The 20,722-nt window shown below is 34.0% G+C and overlaps 1 protein-coding gene across 1 annotated transcript; it reads right to left on the bottom strand.

Annotated features, from left to right (window-relative positions):
• Nucleotides 1-100: 100 nt before the first annotated feature.
• On the bottom strand, nt 101-6,005 carry LOC123710584. Its single transcript, XM_045662590.1, has 5 exons — nt 5,974-6,005; nt 5,405-5,499; nt 2,102-2,275; nt 960-1,113; nt 101-389 (listed from the first exon to the last, which is right to left on the bottom strand). Exons 1-5 carry the CDS (start codon nt 5,981-5,983, stop codon nt 274-276), a joined length of 549 nt encoding a protein of 182 aa, XP_045518546.1. The 5' UTR covers nt 5,984-6,005; the 3' UTR covers nt 101-273.
• Between the last annotated feature and the right edge of the window lie 14,717 nt (nt 6,006-20,722).

Raw genomic sequence — 20,722 nt, 5'->3', positions numbered from 1 at the left:
CTTAAAAATACTTTTATATTAATATGTTTACACGGAATTGTAAATATTATTTTAAATGTATTTTATTAGATGTAAGATTTATGCCAAATAAAACAATTGATGAATACTTGCGTTGTTTAATTTTACTATAATAAAAACTAAAATACAGGATAATCAAAATTTTGGTTACAGTTTATAGAACCGTAAAACCTATTTATAAAAAAAATCGCCTTATAAATGAAACAATATTTTTTTAGCTTATTTTTTAACTGCAAATAGGCATAATATGGAGTATCAAACAGTATACCAACTATCTATGTTAATATTCTTTAGTCTTTCTGTCTCTCCTCCTGTTTCCTCTACTTGTTTATAGAAACTGGCCACAATCATCAGCATGTAGAAACGAATCACTAAAATAATAAATATTAAGATTTTATACAAAAAGAAGACATTACTTATGGAATATATTATATAATGAATTATTTATGATTTTACCTTTCCCATTGATAATAATTATGAATATTTTTCATAATTAAAGTGGGTAAGTTATATGCCTAAGGAAATATAAATATAATATTAACCAACTCTTAACTGAAACGTGAATTATTTTTTAAAATAATTGATCAAGTGTTATTCAGCACTTGGAGAAGCTGCACTAATTGGACACATTAAACGAGTATAGTTTTACCGATTATATAATAATAATACATTCTAAATAAACGTAGCTAAATATGAGCCTGCTAAGGTTAAGATATATATTTGTTTTTTTTATTTTAAATCCCTAAACATATATAATATAGAAAAGCTTTCTAATTTAAACTTGCATTTTTTTACTATTTTGTCAAAGCACAGAGGATAAACAGGCATTAAACTTACTAGAGTAGTAGTAAAAGGCCCATATACTCTGGCCGACTCAAGGAAGTATTGCCAGCCTTTTAAGCTTTGTCAGTATTACATTTTTACATAATATTATAACTTACTTAAAGCTAAGAACTCTATGACATAGAGTAGTAATGATCCACTTCCTTCGTGATTCACCAGACTAAAGGTAGTCCATAAAACAAACATAATGACTGACATAATCACTTGAATGGACGTCCACACGATCCATGGTTTCATTAGTGGCAGTTTCTCCTGAAAAACAAAAATGGTGGCTTGACTTCGGCCTGCATCCGTTTTTTTGGTCACACATGGAAAGAAAGATCCTTATATTGTGCACAACCGGGATATCCTTAAGAACGCGGATAAGAGATATTTATAAACTTGGCTAACAGCCAATATTTGCGTTTGTTCCCTACTTCACATTGATTGATGTACCGACTGGCTGATTCCACAACAAAGGTTATGTTAAAGCGATCAACCATGAAACACCACCCCCCACTACTTCTAACTATTTGCGATATTTGTTATAAAATAAGTGTTGTGTGCCATAGTCATTTTGTATAATGATTTGCTATTTTAAAAAAGAGTACCGAAAGTTTAAAAAAAAAATAATCAATGGCGCTACAACCTTTTCAGATTTCTGTATCTGTTCATGATCATTTTTTTTAATCGAATTGGCAAGTAGATCAGCCTTCTGTGCTTGACGCATGCCGTCCACTTTTTGGGTCTAAGGCAAGTCGGTTTCCTCACGATGTTTTCCTTCACCGTTTGAGCTAATGTTAAATGCGCACATAGAAAGAAAATCCATTAGTGCACAGCTGGGGATCGAACCTACGGCCTCAGGGATCAGCGTCGCATGCTGACGCCAACACTTCTCTGTGTTTTTTGCCGATGACATGTCTACCGGTTCAAATTTAATTACTACTAGTACTAGTCTGACTGACTAGTACAAAGTAGTCTAATATTCCATAGTAAACATATTTTGTTTCATTTTACCTGTCCGAATATTCGACTCCTAACATCGCACAGAGAGAAAGCACCTTTGCTAGTAAAATCCTACAGGCGTTACATTTTAAGTATCCAGAGAGACAATCTGATTTGTATATTTGTGAACATTTGTGTAATACCTCAACAATGTGTTCCTTAAACTCTGTTCTTCTTAATATATTTAGATCCTGTGACGATTCAGCCAGTATTGTTGAGTCATGTCACTTTATTTAGATATTTTTTAAGTACTTACCCTGATAATTCCCACGAGTAATATGGCACTCAGGAACAAAGTCAAGGCGTGTGTGAATGTAACTCCAATTAACACAGCGTAAGTAAAGACAATGTTAAAGTCATCTGAAGTAAACTCTTTTGGCAAATGGCTGAACGCAACGATGCATTGTGCGAGCGCGAGTATTGAATATAACTGAAAAAGATGTCATTTCATTTATTTATTGAAGCACCACACATATATTGCATTTTCTACAGTAGTATAATAAAGCTATTCTAATACACGACAATTATTGTGAACATAACATAAAAGTAAAAAAAAACCATCCAATTTTAGTCTTTACTAGTACTTTACTTTACTATATTTAGCAATGCGGATAGGGTTCCAGAGAGGCGCTTAACGATGTTTTTGTTAAATTGATCAACCCACTAACGAAAGTTCTGGATAAGTAGTGTTTATCCCGTTATAATTGCGAATAATTCAGATGAGAGGTGCCTGAACTCTTATATTGGTTTTTGCAGACGGAATTTGGAAAATTCAGCTGCTTTTGCACCTTGGGAATGAAGAAGCATGAGTAATGTTCTTTGACCATTTAACAAGTTGTCAAAGTAGATAGTGTAGGTGACACTGGCTTGAGATCTCCGATCGTACAGTGACATCGTTTTATATTGTCCATAAGCGATGACTTATATTTTGGAGACCGAAATCCGCATAAAAAAGGACTTTATAGACAAAGTTTACTTATAAATAAATTTAAACATATTTATTACACGATAAATACTGTAGTAATCTACGACTTTAATCACTGCGATGACGATATTCCCTGAATCGTGGTAACGAAGTTATTCCAACCGCTTAAGATAAACTAATATATAAGCTTCTTGGCCTTAGTCTAGTGACTACTCTACACTAGCCCTAGTGGGCTGTACGGTTCTTGGATCATCGGGGTGCATTAAATAATAGAGGGTTATTGTTTTACTCTATATTAACCACTCGCGTATTACAATAGAATATGAGCGAAATAATGACGTGCTAATTGCTATTTGAATGCAATTTTAACAGTCGAAGAGAGTGCCTACGTCTGGCTATACTCTCGGGGCGTAACTCCCACGATTTAGTTAATTGCTATGAAACTAGTAACTGTAATGTAGAAGAGAGTGCCTACGTCTGGCTATACTCTCGGGGCGTAACTCCCACGATTTAGTTAATTACTATGAAACTAATAACTGTAATGTAGAAGAGAGTGCCTACGTCTGGCTCTACTCTCGGGGCGTAACTCCCACGATTTAGTTAATTGCTATGAAACTAATAACTGTAATGTAGAAGAGAGTGCCTACGTCTGGCTCTACTCTCGGGGCGTAACTCCCACGATTTAGTTAATTGCTATGAAACTAATAACTGTAATGTAGAAGAGAGTGCCTACGTCTGGCTATACTCTCGGGGTGTAACTCCCACGATTTAGTTAATTGCTATGAAACTAATAACTGTAATGTAGAAGAGAGTGCCTACGTCTGGCTATACTCTCAGGGCGTAAGTCCCACGATTTAGTTAATTTCTATAAAACTAATAACTGTAATGTAGAAGAGAGTGCCTACGTCTGGCTATACTCTCGGGGCGTAACTCCCACGATTTAGTTAATTGCTATGAAACTAATAACTGTAATGTAGAAGAGAGTGCCTACGTCTGGCTATACTCTCGGGGCGTAACTCCCACGATTTAGTTAATTGCTATGAAACTAATAACTGTAATGTAGAAGAGAGTGCCTACGTCTGGCTATACTCTCGGGGCGTAAGTCCCACGATTTAGTTAATTTCTATGAAACTAATAACTGTAATGTAGAAGAGAGTGCCTTCGTCTGGCTATACTCTCGGGGCGTAACTCCCACGGTTTAGTTAATTGCTATGAAACTAATAACTGTAATGTAGAAGAGAGTGCCTACGTCTGGCTATACTCTCGGGGCGTAAGTCCCACGATTTAGTTAATTTCTATGAAACTAATAACTGTAATGTAGAAGAGAGTGCCTACGTCTGGCTCTACTCTCGGGGCGTAACTCCCACGATTTAGTTAATTGCTATGAAACAAATAACTGTAATGTAGAAGAGAGTGCCTACGTCTGGCTATACTCTCGGGGCGTAACTCCCACGATTTAGTTAATTACTATGAAACTAATAACTGTAATGTAGAAGAGAGTGCCAACGTCTGGCTCTACTCTCGGGGCGTAACTCCCACGATTTAGTTAATTGCTATGAAACTAATAACTGTAATGTAGAAGAGAGTGCCTACGTCTGGCTATACTCTCGGGGCGTAACTCCCACGATTTAGTTAATTGCTATGAAACTAATAACTGTAATGTAGAAGAGAGTGCCTACGTCTGGCTATACTCTCGGGGCGTAAGTCCCACGATTTAGTTAATTACTATGAAACTAATAACTGTAATGTAGAAGAGAGTGCCTACGTCTGGCTCTACTCTCGGGGCGTAACTCCCACGATTTAGTTAATTGCTATGAAACTAGTAACTGTAATGTAGAAGAGAGTGCCTACGTCTGGCTCTACTCTCGGGGCGTAACTCCCACGATTTAGTTAATTTCTATGAAACTAATAACTGTAATGTAGAAGAGAGTGCCTACGTCTGGCTCTACTCTCGGGGCGTAACTCCCACGATTTAGTTAATTGCTATGAAACTAATAACTGTAATGTAGAAGAGAGTGCCTACGTCTGGCTATACTCTCGGGGCGTAACTCCCACGATTTAGTTAATTACTATGAAACTAATAACTGTAATGTAGAAGAGAGTGCCTACGTCTGGCTATACTCTCGGGGCGTAACTCCCACGATTTAGTTAATTACTATGAAACTAATAACTGTAATGTAGAAGAGAGTGCCTACGTCTGGCTCTACTCTCGGGGCGTAACTCCCACGATTTAGTTAATTGCTATGAAACTAATAACTGTAATGTAGAAGAGAGTGCCTACGTCTGGCTATACTCTCGGTGCGTAACTCCGCTTCAGGTAGGCTTCCTACTTCACGCATGTAAATGTGCAAAATGTGCTAGCTTCACGTACATAGGGATCACGCTTATGAAACTAAGAAAGCCTGAGTGAGCAAAATATACAGCCTTGGCTCGTACCAGCCTTCGGACCAGCTAGTCAGGAGTTTGACGGGTGAAAGATCGAAGGACGCCAATTCCTACCTCTATATTTCTATGCTTTTTTCTAGCTTATCTATTGTCCATATTTTAGATAAATCCATTTTCAACTAATCCTTCCAAATGATTATATGTAATTTAACAGTTAATTATTTAGTACTTATTATTAAATAAACTTACAATTATAGCTAATCCAGAGAATAAACTCCCAAACTTCAATGAGAGGCAGGCGAAGCTGCGTTGGCGAGGTATTGCTTCCAATGATTTGGAAAATTCTGTAAATAAACAATTTTCTTCAATATCGATTTATCTCTAAATTTGTTATTACAACGTCATATTTGGTTCATATTTAAACCAAGTTCATTAGACCCAAAGACAGTTTATAGCCTAAGTTTAAGATCGTTTGAACCCCCGCTGTTCATAGGCACACTGTATATGTTCTATCTAATCACACACTGGTCATACACAGTCAATAGATACAAAAAATTACAAATATTTCAATGTATTTCTAAATGTTCAAGAAATTAATTTAGTAATCCTCATATTAACATATATAATAGTTTCATAAATAAATTCACATATTACAAAGTATCGATATTATTTATGTAAATTTTTATCAATCTGTGACAATGTTCACGTATTATTTTTAAGATTTTATATCAAAATCTCTAAAAACTAACAACTAAATCAATGAACAGCAAATTTATAAATATGATTAAAGACTATAAAATAATGTACAAAATACTCACTAGACATCATAGTGAACTTCACGAACCGTCCGCTAAACTAACAATGGACATTGATAGCGTATCAGGGTCGTTATCTGAATTTTGTGATATCAGTTTATTTACTATCTGACTTTAATTTCCTTGCTTTCTTTTAAGTTTTATATTATGAATTGTCTATGTGCATATGTAAGTAGAATAATTATATATATAATAATACTTTTAGGTACCGTCAAAAAACGATAAGGCGCAATAAATGACGGCGCGGGAGGACGGACAAAATGTATGCAAAAAGTCCTGCGTGCTTGGTTATGCATTCGAAACAAATGACTGTACAATTCATTAAACTTAGGGATACATAAATTACGCCTTTGTTTACTTTGTTCCTTCTTTATCCATTATTCATATTTGATCCAACAATTTAAATAAAATCTAACAATTACGAATTGTTACATTATTAGTATTACTATTATTTTCTTATGGACCCAAGTTCACATTTCAAGGATCGTCATAATCGCTTAAATGTTATTGCTAGTGGTGGCGTCCAGGCGTACCGGTGTAATTTTTTCACGTGCTTGGGTGAATTAAACACGAAGCATGTAACAGTCTTTATTGAATCAGTCACATCCAAAATCTTAAATAATAAAATCTTATAATATCGATGGGTCAAAATCATATACAAAATATAACTACGTCATAAGACTAGATTAACAAAAACCGACCACCACACTAAACCGACACCTTAAAACTGTAAATAAAATATATAATCTTTAATATAATCAATATTCATAATATTATATAATTTCATTATAAATCTCCAAGTAATTTCGCCTAATTGTTGAATGGTCTAAATTATCAAAATCAGTTGATAAATATTACTGCCACTAGATGGCGTGGTTAAGCATTACGTAAGGATCTTCTAGAAAAAGTAAAAACTTTAAATGATATCAAGTTTTGGTTTCATACACCCAAGTAGTCTAATATCAACAAACATCTGTGCTTTAATGAGGGTGATAACCATGCCCAGAGCTGACAACATGGGATGCTCCTCCCACGGGAATTCCATATCCATATCCACCATATCCCCCTCCATAACCACCATATCCCCCTGCATAACCACCATATCCCCCTGCATAACCACCATATCCCCCTGCATAACCTCCATACCCACCAGCGTAGCCCCCATAACCTCCCAGAATCCCTCCCAATCCAAGAGAACCAGCTACTATAGATCCCCCACCAATCCCCGACACAACATTAGTAGCCACTGGAACTGCTACTGGAACCCTAACGGGTACAGGAGCTGGTACTCCAACCGCATACGGCTGAGGTACTGGAATACCAACCCCCTGAGTCACAGTAACGGGAACAGGCTGTGATACAGGTACTGGATACGGCCTATTAATTGGTACGGCAATCGGTCGAGTCACTACTTGGGTGACTGGCTGAGGTATGAGCACGGGGACCGGTCTCGGTCGATCAACTGCAACTCCAACTGGAACTGCTACTGGGACAGGCCTTGGCACGCTGACTGGTACCGGATGAGGAACAGGTATTCCGACTGTATTTGTGATTTCGGAATAGGAATGTCTGACTGGTATTGATGCTGATCGTTTCTTCTGTTCTGTGCTGTACACAGAGTGAAGGCAGAGCACTAGAAATACCTGTAATAAAGATTAAGCGTTTAAGTTACTCCAATATTCTAAGTGACGAGCCTTCTGTCGTATTTTCGTAAATCTTTAAACTACCGAAATAATAAGCACATAAAAATATAATTATTTAATTAAACGAAATTATTGATACTTTATTTATTGTGAATTTATTATGTGAGTAGATTTTTTTATTGGCGTACAAATTGATTTATATTTGATACAAAAATTAACTAATTTTTTTAAAATCTTTTTTTTAATAAGTTGCTGGAATTTCTGTAAAACTGCTCTGGTTTAATTTTAAAAACAATTGGTAATTTTTTAAAATCCATTAACCGTGTTTTTGTATTACATAACATAGAACGTATTAAAAACAGTTATCACACTTAAAATCAGTTTACACGTATGAGAAAATTACAAAAATATTTGCGATATTTTTCTTAATTTTGTGTTTAACTTTTAATACTATAACTTACAAAGTAAATCTTCATGTTGGTATGTTGTATGTGTATTGATGGTATATCGTGCAATGGTATAACATTAGATATAGTCGTATTTATATGTTAAATTATATGTGGTGTGGCGATCTGTGCGGAAAGGACCATACGGCACACGAAGAAAGTTGTTAACTACATAGAGCTGATATACTATACAAGAATACATTCCTCACACTTTTTATATATTATTTTTAATTAATTCTGTGTTGCATATATTATATAAACACAGGAATAATAATAAATAATGGATACATAGACAATTGAAACAAATTTGGGTTTGGTCCCTGTGGCGGTCGTACCTAATTTTAACGCTGGCAACATTTCCTCGATGTATTGCGATACTTATTAGTTGAGCGAGGAAAATACCAGCTCTGTGGTTACCGTTGCTATATACCAGCCAACCTAAATCTTTAATTAGTGCCTGTGCATTCGAACACAAATCCCTACCCAAAAGGTAACATACAACATGTTAAATAGTTTTGTGTGAAAATATAATAGGTTGTTTACATTACAATTTGGAAGTCAATATTTGGTTTTAACCTGATAATAGTTATTGGCTCACAATTGTTAATTGACTAGTTACTTAAATTAACAATAATAATAACAATTAATATTACCCAAATATAAAATAAACAGTTAAGATTTGTTATTTATATTTTTTTCTTGATACTCCATATCTTAACTCCCTTCAGTACCAATGATCGGAACCCCTTCACGGGTGTGCTGGGTGTGCTTTTCCCAAAAATCTATGGCTTTCTTTCTCCATTCTCTCCGCTTCCAGCGGCTATATCTTCTATCCACAATTTTAAGGCGCCCTAATCTCCGGCTTCCCTTTGATTCTTTCCATATAATCCTCTTTAAAGTCCACCTGTTATCGGTGCATCTTGCTATAAGCCTCGTCCAGCAAAGTTTATATATACTCCTTGGCTTTTTGAGGTCGTATACCACATATCCCAATGGACACAACATGTTATCTTTAATAGCCTTTAATGCGGTTTACTATAATACATATTAATTTAAGAAAATAATTATTTTATTTACATTTCTTTGCTTCTCATTCAGTCGTGGTACTGCAAACAATTCTGAAGATAATTGAATATAAATTAATTCTGTTTCAAGCCAAGTGACATAGATAAAAAATGTTCCATTATATACAAAAAAAAACTAGAAGAAAATTAATATATTAACAGCTCCACAACTGTACTTTTACTCGCCCTCATTAAAAGTGGACAGGAATTTAAGGCAACTTGTCTGGTCTGGGCTAAACCAGTTATACGTAATAGTTACATTATGTAAGGAATTGAACCCTGGACATTTTTATCTCCGTTACCCTCGTTTTAATATTAGATTTAAGTGCCTAAATCATGTTTCTTCCTTCTTCGTAAAGACTTTAATGTTATGGTATCCTAAATATTCCCAAGGTTGGGGAAAAAGTCTTTTGGCATTATGAACTTGTAATAAAATCCTCCACCATTCACCACCTGTTTTGGTCTCTTCAGAATTTTTTAGGTAGTGTCAGGTGAACATAACGAGAGGACTGCCGAAACCAATTGTCGCGGTATTTTGATCAGAAGCCCAAAAAATTCTACAGCAATAGTATCAAGGCCCTACAAGATGGCAATAAGTTATAGAACAAAATGGTACCTGTATATTTTAGTTAAATGTAAATAAACCGTATTAAAAAATGTTGTGAATTTTCTTTAAAAAATACGATGCGAAACTGTTTCCCTTACTATAAGGCAATAATGAACTTATATCATTCAAAATTTTTCCTACTAGTGTTTAAAAATCTACTTAATTCATGAAAAAAAAACTTATTATTCATGATTATTTGATATATTTTATATAAGTGAAGGTATATGAGTCAGAATGTAATGTAATATGTAAAATTCTTTCAGGACATATTTATACGCCAATATTTGGCAGAATATGCGAAGATTACATTGTACCACCAAAATATTTTTGTACCGTACCTCTTGCAAAGTATAATGATTATTGTTTATTACACTATCTTCTTAGACCAGATATAATTCGATGGGTTTATAAGGAATTCTATCATGTATTCCCGGCCTCAGAATTCTGTATGTGTTACGTTATCATCTCTAATAGGCAAGTAGGTAAGCTTCTATGTCCGGTTTCCTCAGGATTTTTTTCTTCACCGTACAAGCGAATGTTAAATGCGTTTGATGACAGAACAGTCCGTTGGAGTACAGCCGGGGATCGAACTACGTCCTCAGACCTAACAGTCACCAAGCCAACACAGCTCGCAGATTTTGTTACCTGACTATAATTCAACACACCCAATAGGGTCAGGTTGCTTTACTAAATAATAGTTGTTTTATCAGACAAATGAAGGCTTTGTTTCTGCAATCGTTTAGTAATAGGTTTCGAAATAAGACAACTTTATGAACGGGACCTTAGACCATTTCCTGCTTGGGTAAAGTTCTACGATATTCATTGGTATTATGCCACATTTACACTGCTGTCATACAGGAAAGTTATAATAATATTAACTTATTTATTTCAAATGACATATATATGTAGTTTTAGTTGGGAAGAATTCGGTTTTCTTGCTGTGTTAGTAAAGATACAAAAAATCCTATATTGGAGCGTAGACAGGATACAAACGTTTTAAGATATATGTTCTTAGTGATCAACATGTTCAGGATACTATTGGTACTAGTAACACGATGCATCAAGGATTTTTTCTGAATGTTGGCATTATATCCGTTAGTACGGTCCTCGGAAAACATACCTGGCGCTCTGCAGAACCTCGGCAAGCCCAATAGCAACCTGAACATGTTGTACTGAATACTTCAAATATCCTTCATATTTAACGTCTTCTGGCTAAAACACGCCTTGAATGCAATAACTTCGACTTCAGAACCTCCGGGCTAGCAAATTACCCTTTACTGCTAACGCTCTTCTTTCTCGCTCCAGATCAGCGACATCAGACAAATCCTCTGCAACCCAATGACTCAAATATCACATCACTCGTTTGAGTGGTACACCGTTATGTAACCAGTATGAATATTTAATTAGTTCACTCGCGTTGACTGAGCTGAGAGATAGAGCTGGTTCTGCCAATACTGAAGTATGAAGTTTATAAGGGAGTATTTATGCCATTCAAGTTCAATAAATTCTTGCCTTTCAAATTAAAAACTGTTGTATGTTTTGCATAAAATACTTTAAATAATAAATCTACAGTTCATTTGATACTGTGGGTTTTGAATGGACATTTATGTGTCCAGCGTCGGTAATCTTCTATTTCCATAAGAGGAGCAAATGGATAAGGGACTCATCTGATGTTAAGTGACACCGCCGCCCATGGTCAGACACTGCCAGAGGGCCCGCAAGTGCATTGTCGGCTGTTTATGAAGTGGCCTTGAACCTTGAATCAAAACTTCAACGTTTAAGGTCAAGATGGCTACTGACAGTACGAAACATAATCTGTTATAAAGATTACTCTATATAAAATATATTTCCAAAAAGCGTTGTGGATTAAACGTTATAACTTATAAATAATTATTAATCCATAATTTTCGCGTCGACTTACCGGCTTTCTAGGAGGAGTATACTTTTTCTTTACCTTTAAAAATATTGATTGTTATACGTCAGCCACGTGACACAAAAAGTTCACAGATCAGTCAATCAGACTACAACGTAGTTTCCTAATTAATACTGGCTTGGAGTTCAATTACGTTGGAGATCTTAATCGAAATATAGTATATAAATTAAGAATGTTGAATGTATGTAAAACTAACGTTTGTTTTAGTATACAAGCATCTATGGTATATATGGACTGATGCCACAATATCTAAAGAAGGGTTTTGGTTCTTGTATTTATGAATTTATTTTTTTAAATCCAATACTTAACGGAATTTTATAACATGAAGCATAGATTCTATAGTAATAATAATAAATTTACACTTAAACACATGTATAGTTCTATCTCATTCTTTGTGCCTTTTTGTGGTAATGGTCTCCTCTAATCTAGCCCCACTAGCGTACATCATTTACAGTCTGCCATGTAGCAGCTGTTTCTTTAATTCGGTCTTTAGAACTTCTAAAATGTCTACTTCTTTTTTGTTTACTGTACCTTGGGCATCAGTTTAGTACTTTGTTCTTCAACTTTTCTGTTCATCTTTATGTTTATTTATGATAGGTTCTATAGTTAGTAGAAAATAACTTGACATGATTTTGAAAATCTTGTCGAATAGATTGTCTTTTGTGCCCTTTGTTTAAAGCGTTTGAGGTGTCTGTAAAGCGTAAAACCATCTTAATCTTCACCCGCGCAATATGATACACAGATATATAACATACAAGATTACATTTGCGAAATTCATAGTAATTCTTAAATTGAAACATTCAATTACATAAAGGAAATCGCAGTTAAGAAAACTAGGCGGGAAATCTCCCAGCCATATAAGACACTGTGACAGACAGACCGACATTCCACACTCACGTAACACACTCATAAGTTTTTGTATGTTACATTAAGTGGTACAATTCTTTTTTGTCATAATTGTTTAGGATTCAAATCCACTAACGATTTTTTAAAATATTGCATCTGTTTTCTAAATTTTTCTTTTTTCTGGCACACTACGTCCATTTGGGTCTATATGTTTTATTTTTGACATATCGGAGTCATAGCGCAAAGTCTCGACTCGGAACCTAACACTAAGACAACAGTTAACTAATCCGTTTGTTCACGATATAAACCTTTCGTAAAAGATAGTGTTAATTTCGCACAACGTAAGAAAAGTCGTAAGCTTAAAGTCAGAGATATATTAAAAAAACTTGCACAGAGCATAACAAAAATGTCAACTGAGAATATTGTTAATGCAAAATAAACTTGAAAAAATGTTATATCAGTTATGTTTTAGTTAACAGTACAATCTATATAATATTAAATATTAGTCAAAATATCAGTTATTCGTAATAACTTTTACTTATGAAGGATAAACTCTATATTTACATTTAAAGCCGGTTTTCTCAATTGAAGGACTTGAAGAATCTAGATCAAACGAGAAGAACTGTCTCTTGAGCGAAGAAGAATTAAACTTGCCGTCATTCTATTCACAAAATTTCACCAAATTCTTTGTACAAAATATGTATATATTAGACCTTGCTCCAGAATAATATTACACCGGGAGATAGTGACACAAAATATTGGTTCATTTGTTATTCCGTATATTCAGTATGGCGATTCTTCAGAGGTCTTATTACGCAATGGTACCGGTGGCCCAATCGTGTGGGCGTCAGTCGAACTCGTCGGATTAATTACGAGTGTCAAACGATTTGATCCACAAATATTCTAGTATTTTCTGATAGTCCATTAAAAATAATAGGCGGCATTGTCATGCCATACTTCTCCGGTGTGACTTAAAGCCCGCCATGCCGACGCGAATGCGTTAATTAAAAAAAAATTGTACCAGATTAATTTTTGCACAGTTAATCATCATTTCTCGAATCGTAAAGGCAGGCAATTATATATATTATAATCATCAATCAGACATTACCCTTAACAGTATGTAGTATAAATTTGAATATAATTGAACACAAACTTGTGCTTAATGTAGGTCTCAGTCTAGACAATCTAGTTTAACTGAATAATAGAAATTCTGAACATGTATTTAAACGTAGTCACGACTAGTCACTCAATGAATCGACTTGGAACATACACTTATTTGGACGTTTTTGGTTTTTTCAATTAAATTGTTCAATTCAAGGCGTTGTATATGAAAAAATGTGTTTATTCATTTGACGACAATTAGTTATGATGTGTAAGATTTGGCAACCCTTTTAAGTAAAAAAACAATACCTGTTTCAGGTTTCCAGCTCTTCCAGAACAAATTCAATAGGAAATTCCATAATATATACACATAATAATATCATGTGTGGATTGCATGTTAGTTAGTGAATGAGTCTGTGGGGCTATGTGTGAGTGAGTGAATGAAATGTGTAACTACATTTTAGGTCTCAAGAGCCCCTCTAACACTGCGTAAGATTGTTCATAAGCCAGTCTTTTTATCGTATCTTTGATTGAGGACGATAAATGGTTAGATAAAAAGATTAAGCAGCCTATTTAATCTATTATAGATATAGACTGGCTGCATATTGCGTCTGGTTAAAGTTAGTCCTTACGGTCTGACCGACAACAACATCCCCATTTCTTTTAGGAGCAGCAATACTATCATACGGGAGCGCTCTGTATGCTTTTAAAATTACACTTAGGACATTCATCTTCTTAACAGAAAGTAGTTGGCTGAGATGATAATTAGTTCATGTTTAAATGTTATGTTTGCAATTTAAGTATTTACAGCTTTAATATTTATCTCCAACACACAATTATACAGTATTTACAATACTACCAACCTACATATTAATAAAAATAATTAGTCCAGTGCACCAGGATTCATTCAATCCGTAAACAAAACATAGCGATCATAAGAAAAATAAAACTAAAAATTTAAATGAAGTATTTTATTTCAAAATCTACTTTAACAAACTTGTATACAATTTTTTCTATAACAACCCCTAAATACATATTTGTAACCGGCTATCACGAGAAACTAAAACAGTCTACTATATTGTTTTTTAGGGCCATCAACAATGGTTTTTAATCTATAGATTGTATATACAAATGTGTACTAATATCATTATTTGTAATATTACTTTTTTTATGCAAGGCAATAAAAACATGCAAATATTTCAAATATATAATAGTATTTATTTGCATCTTTATTTAAAACAAGATTCAATTGCAAAACACAACTAGAACTAAGGAAACAGTGAATGCTAATAATACACATTGATACTAATTACCGTGTCAAAAGGAGTAGGATGGCTTGCCTCACGCTTACGCAAATAAACGGTATGTAGGCTGCGTATATAAGGCATTTCCTGAGTCATTCATAAATATTTTGATCGATCCTTTAACTGTGTTTAGTAGGAAAATTGTGAAATTGTTTTTTTCCTACAGCAATCTGTCAAAAAAACACTTTCCTGTAATAACAGGTACTGTTAAATTAATTACATATGGAGTAGTATTCACCACATTTATAATAGCCATGGCCAGACTGTATTATTTATAAACAAATTAATTTTCCAATAATGTCTCTAAAATTTGCCGTCAATTTAAGGATTAAGCCATTCTTCATATGGCGATGCAATCTTTTAGGTCAGGGCCTCAAATTTCTGTAAATATTTCGTGATCATATCTAATAGGCAAGTAGGTGATGAGCCTCCTGTGCCTGACACACGCTATCGACTTTTTGGGTGGCATGGCAAGGCATGCCGGATTTCTCACGATGTTCTCCTTCAGCGTTCGAACGAATGGTAAATGCGCACATAGGCCAACTTTAAGCCATGGTAACTTTGAAACCATATAGATCCATCCCATCCATCCCTTTCCTAAGATTATTATTCTGTTATATACAAACTCGTCCATGTAAACCTTTAGCTTTAGTTTAGTAATAACTTTTAGCTTTCTGTTTTTCTTTATAATATAGTATTTTGGTTTTAATTATTCTTAAACAATTGGAAGAGCGGAGTACCCAGATGTACAGGTCTCCCTAGACTTAGCTCAGGTGCTCCAATACCAGCTAAAACAATGTAACTTGTTATTGAATTAAGAAATTTTCAATTTGGTTTAGCTGATAAATTTTTAGCATTTTTATTATTTGATCACAAAGACAAAGCCACTTTACTACTATTTTATTATACTACTCTAACTACTACGCTGCAACCTATTAAGGTAATGATAATTTGTCAATCTAATACGCAAGTAGGTGATCAGCCTCCTGTGCCTGACACTGGGTCGACTTTTTGGGTCACCATGTTCTCCTTCACCGTTTGAGCGAATGTTAAATGCGCACATAGAAAGAAAATCCTGTGGTGCACAGCCGGGAATCGAACCTACGACCTGAGGTAGAGTTGCACGCCGAAGTCTCTAGGCCAACACTACTCCAACGTGATAATTAATGCTCTAACTAATTATTAGCAAAGTTTTAATCAATGGAAAAGAACAAGACAGGTCGAACTCTCTTGTAAAACGTATTTCCAGAATATATATTTTATTTATTGAGAAAGATCTACAGATAACAACTAACTTATTTACTTAGTATAAACTTCTTTTTACGCCAATACATAGAGTATAACACCAACAATCACAATATTAATCCAACTATCCAAAAATCCAAGAAAACTAAAATTAAGAATGAGTTGAGGAACATTAAGGGTAGAGAACTATTTATTATAGGAACACGGAGATGTCAGAGATCTTCTTGCCGACACTACACTTGAGGCGAAGACGTCAATCAACAGTTAATTAATTGTTACCTTACCCACCGCCCTAACCATAAGGCTGATCCCACTGAAATTATTATCCGTCCGTCCACAACTGAGCATTTTTATGGCAGTTTGCCGCGCACTTCTAGTATCTGGAACCAACCTACTCACTGAAGTATTTCCGAAATAATTCGAGTTAGGGTCTTTCAAGGAAAGAGCGTACCAATTATTAAAAGGCCGGCAACGCACTCGTGAGCCCTCTGGTATTAAATAACAATAAGAATAATACAATCAATGTATGTGGGTAACCTGCGACGCGTCTTACATAATATGACCGTTGCTTTAACTGAATGAACGTAAAATGAGCGTAAGTTGACTTAAACGATTGTTTGATAATACGTTTCCTAATAATGAATTTATATTGGATTTATATAATATTAATTTATATGTATTTTATTTCTATGTAATTAAATTTCGGTAGTTGTGTACAGTGAAGAGCGTCGATTTCTAAAGATTCAAGGCCGAGACTCTTGTTACATCAGACAGATACATCGGTGGCGCAGGATTTATTTGTCCATTAGACAAGACTTTTCAACTATAGACCATATCTTAGACATTATAGAAAAATATATCTACAAAAACAAAGTTCTTTTACTACGCGGAGATAATTACAGAATGAATAGAATTAAAAAAATAAGACGAAAAACAAAAGTTATAAAGATATTTATATTTATATTATAACGCTGAAACAATAGTGGCAATGAGCATATAGTAAGATGCATAGATAATTAACTGCACTTGGACTTTAAAGACAACTATATGGAAAAGAAGAAGGCGAAGAATCCGATTTAAAGGGGTTCCGATCAATGATGATGGAAGTTAGGATATTAGGATGACAAGAAAAATATATTTATATAACAATTCAAAACTATATTCACTTGGTCTGGCCATAAATACTGCTACAATTAAAAATAAACAAAATATTACATTTGAATTTGGAATCTGTCATTTTTATATGATTTTTCATGGTGTTTTCTCATTTTGGCGCCAATACATTGTATAATATTTTGGGATATTAAAATGGAGTGCGGTGATAAAGAAAACCGATTCGCTGTGATTGCATTACTCAAAGTAGGCCCATTTCTACTTTTTAAAACACTCAATACACTTTGTATTAGTAAAGTATTTGTGTACCGGTTATTAATGGGTACAACGAGACCTCCTCCGTTTCTGACAGAAAAATATCTGGCCGTCCATGTAGTGTTCGTACGAAAAAGCTGGTCAAAGCAGTAAGGGAAAGAATTCGAAGAAATCCTGTCCGAAAGTAAAATATTTTATCTCGGGAGATGAAGATAGCCTAGAACCATGTCGCGTATATTAAAAGATGACTTAGGGCTTTTAGCCTATAAGAGACAAACTGCTCATTTCTTAACTGATAATTTAAAAAAAATAGAGTGGTAAAATCGGAACAATATGTTCACTAACCAAGAATGGTCCTTCCCGCAAGACTCGGCCGGGTCATAAAGCTCGGTCTACGCAGTCTCAGTTGAAAACGAACGTTTCGGACTTCATCAGAGCTGAGGACTGGTCGTCGTCTATTCCCGATCTTATCTTATTATGATTTATAGTTAGTTTTAGTTAAATTGTTTTATATATATGTATTAAACTAATACACAGTTAAAGTAAGGATAGACTAGGTATATTATATCTACATTTGTAACGATTTGAAATAAACGGGCTTAATTATTAATTACTATAATTATGCAATCAATATTGCAGGCATTGTAGTATAGTTGCTTTAAAACAGTTGACATATTATTTAAATGGAAAGTGATTTTTCATGAAAAATCAAGTGATACACTCATACTAAGCGATCTCCTCCAGGCAATCTGAATTCTTTTAAAGTTCTGTTTTTGCTTATTTCGTGTTACGTCACCAGGTCATGTACAATTTGTCATTCGGTGTCATGATCACTGAGACTACATCATAAAGTAAAAACTACCTTTAAAATCCATTTATAAAACGTATCAAATAAGAATACCTTAGATAATTAGACAATTCTATGTATGGCTAATTTAGTTCGTACATACTGTCTTTTGCTTATTTTTATTACGTGACTAGCAGGAGGCATTAATCAGTTAGTTGTTTGAGAGCATCGTGTGGAAATAGCAATCTTTTCATTTCAAATATTTATCTTTAAAGGTAACTAAATAGGCGATTCCAAGTAAGTCTAATTGAGATCATACGCTAGCTTTTTTCACTTCACATTATTTCATTGAAACTATGTCCGAACCTCAACCAAAAACATTACTAACAAGCTTATATTTGACTTAAATGTCACTTATACAACAAGGAAGGCCTATAAATTAAATGAGATCTCAAAACGTTAGGATATGTTGTAACGACCGGTTCTACTTATTTAAATTCAGTCACTTAACTGAGTAATCAAAGGCGTCTTTTATATATTATTTTTTGAAGTGAAACTTATTTTTCCGTTACGCGCCATCTTTTTCTTGTCCCTACCACGGTTGATTCAAAGCCATTAATGACAAAAATATACAATAACGATAACAATGATACTAATAATTCTATAACAATTAATGAAATTCTGTAATAATCTTACTAGAATTAAGGTAAAATGAAATAATTATATTATTTGTATTCATGTCTATGATAGTAAAATCCTTTTGTTAAACTTTATCTAATTTTATTTTATTTAACCAATTTCTGTAAAGTTGTATATAGTACATCATTTTTCAAGTCATAAAGAAGGTGTATACTAGTACACGCACGCAAACTTTTTAAAACTTAAAACTTTGTAATTTGTAACCCAGTGACTATTAATTAAAAATATTTCGTATCCGTATGTATTAGAGAAAACATGTTCTATATAAATTGTTTTGTGTATGTGTACACAACTGAGGAGTATCTTATTTCAGGGAATTAATATAGTATATCGAAATACATATTTATAAAAATATAAATACTAGGTTATTAGCTGTTAAGGATAATTAATTAGGAAATATTGTAACTAAGAAGTTATATTAAGTTTTGCAGGCAGTAAAAAAAGTACAAACTGCGATAAAGCGGAAGCATATTGATGATACCGATCCGTTATAGAACAAAGAATCGATAGTTGTCGTTGGACAAAGAATTACGATTTGGATACTTGCCCGTAAGAAGCATAATCAATGACCCAAAAATAATACACGTTAATAATATACGTTCTCGGTAAGAGAAATATAGAACTTATTATAGATACAACATCAACAGGAATTTCACAAAAACAATGCGTAGGAGTTTACTAACTAACCGTTACCTTCAAGTAAAGGTAGTGCAAATGTAAGAGTAAACAAGGAGCAAGTATTATGGACGCAACTGAAATAATAGCCTTGGGTAAGTAGGTCCAAAAATAAGTTAATGCAAATTGAACCTTATTGTAGCCCAAATGTATGCCTTGAGGTGTGTTTATGATCTGACTTTAGAGGAAGCCGTCCGAAATACAGTATTGAGAGTTTTAGTTGTACATTGCGTATCTTCATCTATTTTTTTATTTACAAAAGCTTGTTACAAGCACTTATACGTAAACCCAAAGAGAGCGAAGCAATTTAAACTAAAGGGAAACTGATTTTAAAGTGTGAAACAACTATGCATGTCAAGACCTATTTGAGTTTTAGCAAAAAGCGTTGTTTTGAAAGTAATGATGGAATGATGGGGTCTACTCAAAATTTCAATTTAGTTAACTGAAAAAATGCATTTATCAATCAAAATGAAACAAACAACGCTTAGATTTTTAACTAATTTAATATACTGTTCGAGTTCTACCCTCAATATATCCATACTAAACCGTACATGTCCAATTTTGTGTGTTTCATATACTTCAATAAATTCGTTGTTATTGATTGTCTAGTTGTCTAAAGTTAAGGAAATTTTAACTCTTGATACGTTTATAGTTTTACTGTAAATTTTATAAACTGTATCGTTTGGTACCAACCTGTGTGGGAACCAATGTCCCTTTCATGGTTTTGTAGAATTTATGTTTGGTCAATATGGAAATCAGTAATAATTGTTAGTTGTTTATTTCGTCACCGCAGTTATACTTTGATTAAATCCTAAGACGTTATGTAATGTCTCCTTAAGCTCTGTATAGTATGTATTACGTAGTGTTTAATACAAGTTATTATTAACTGGACTGCAATTATCGACAGTAAGATTGTCTTAAGTCATAACTGAAGTTATAGCGGCTTTTATGGTGTTATTGTCGTATAATTAAACTTTATTCATGACAGAAATAAGGTTGTGACAGATGTAACGCCAGAATGCCACTGTGTTGTG

The sequence above is a fragment of the Pieris brassicae genome, chromosome 1 (assembly GCF_905147105.1).
Source record: "Pieris brassicae chromosome 1, ilPieBrab1.1, whole genome shotgun sequence".
Classification (NCBI taxonomy): domain Eukaryota; kingdom Metazoa; phylum Arthropoda; class Insecta; order Lepidoptera; family Pieridae; genus Pieris; species Pieris brassicae.
The sequence above is the reverse complement of the archived record's forward strand: the minus strand, read 5'-3'. Positions and strand labels throughout refer to the sequence as shown.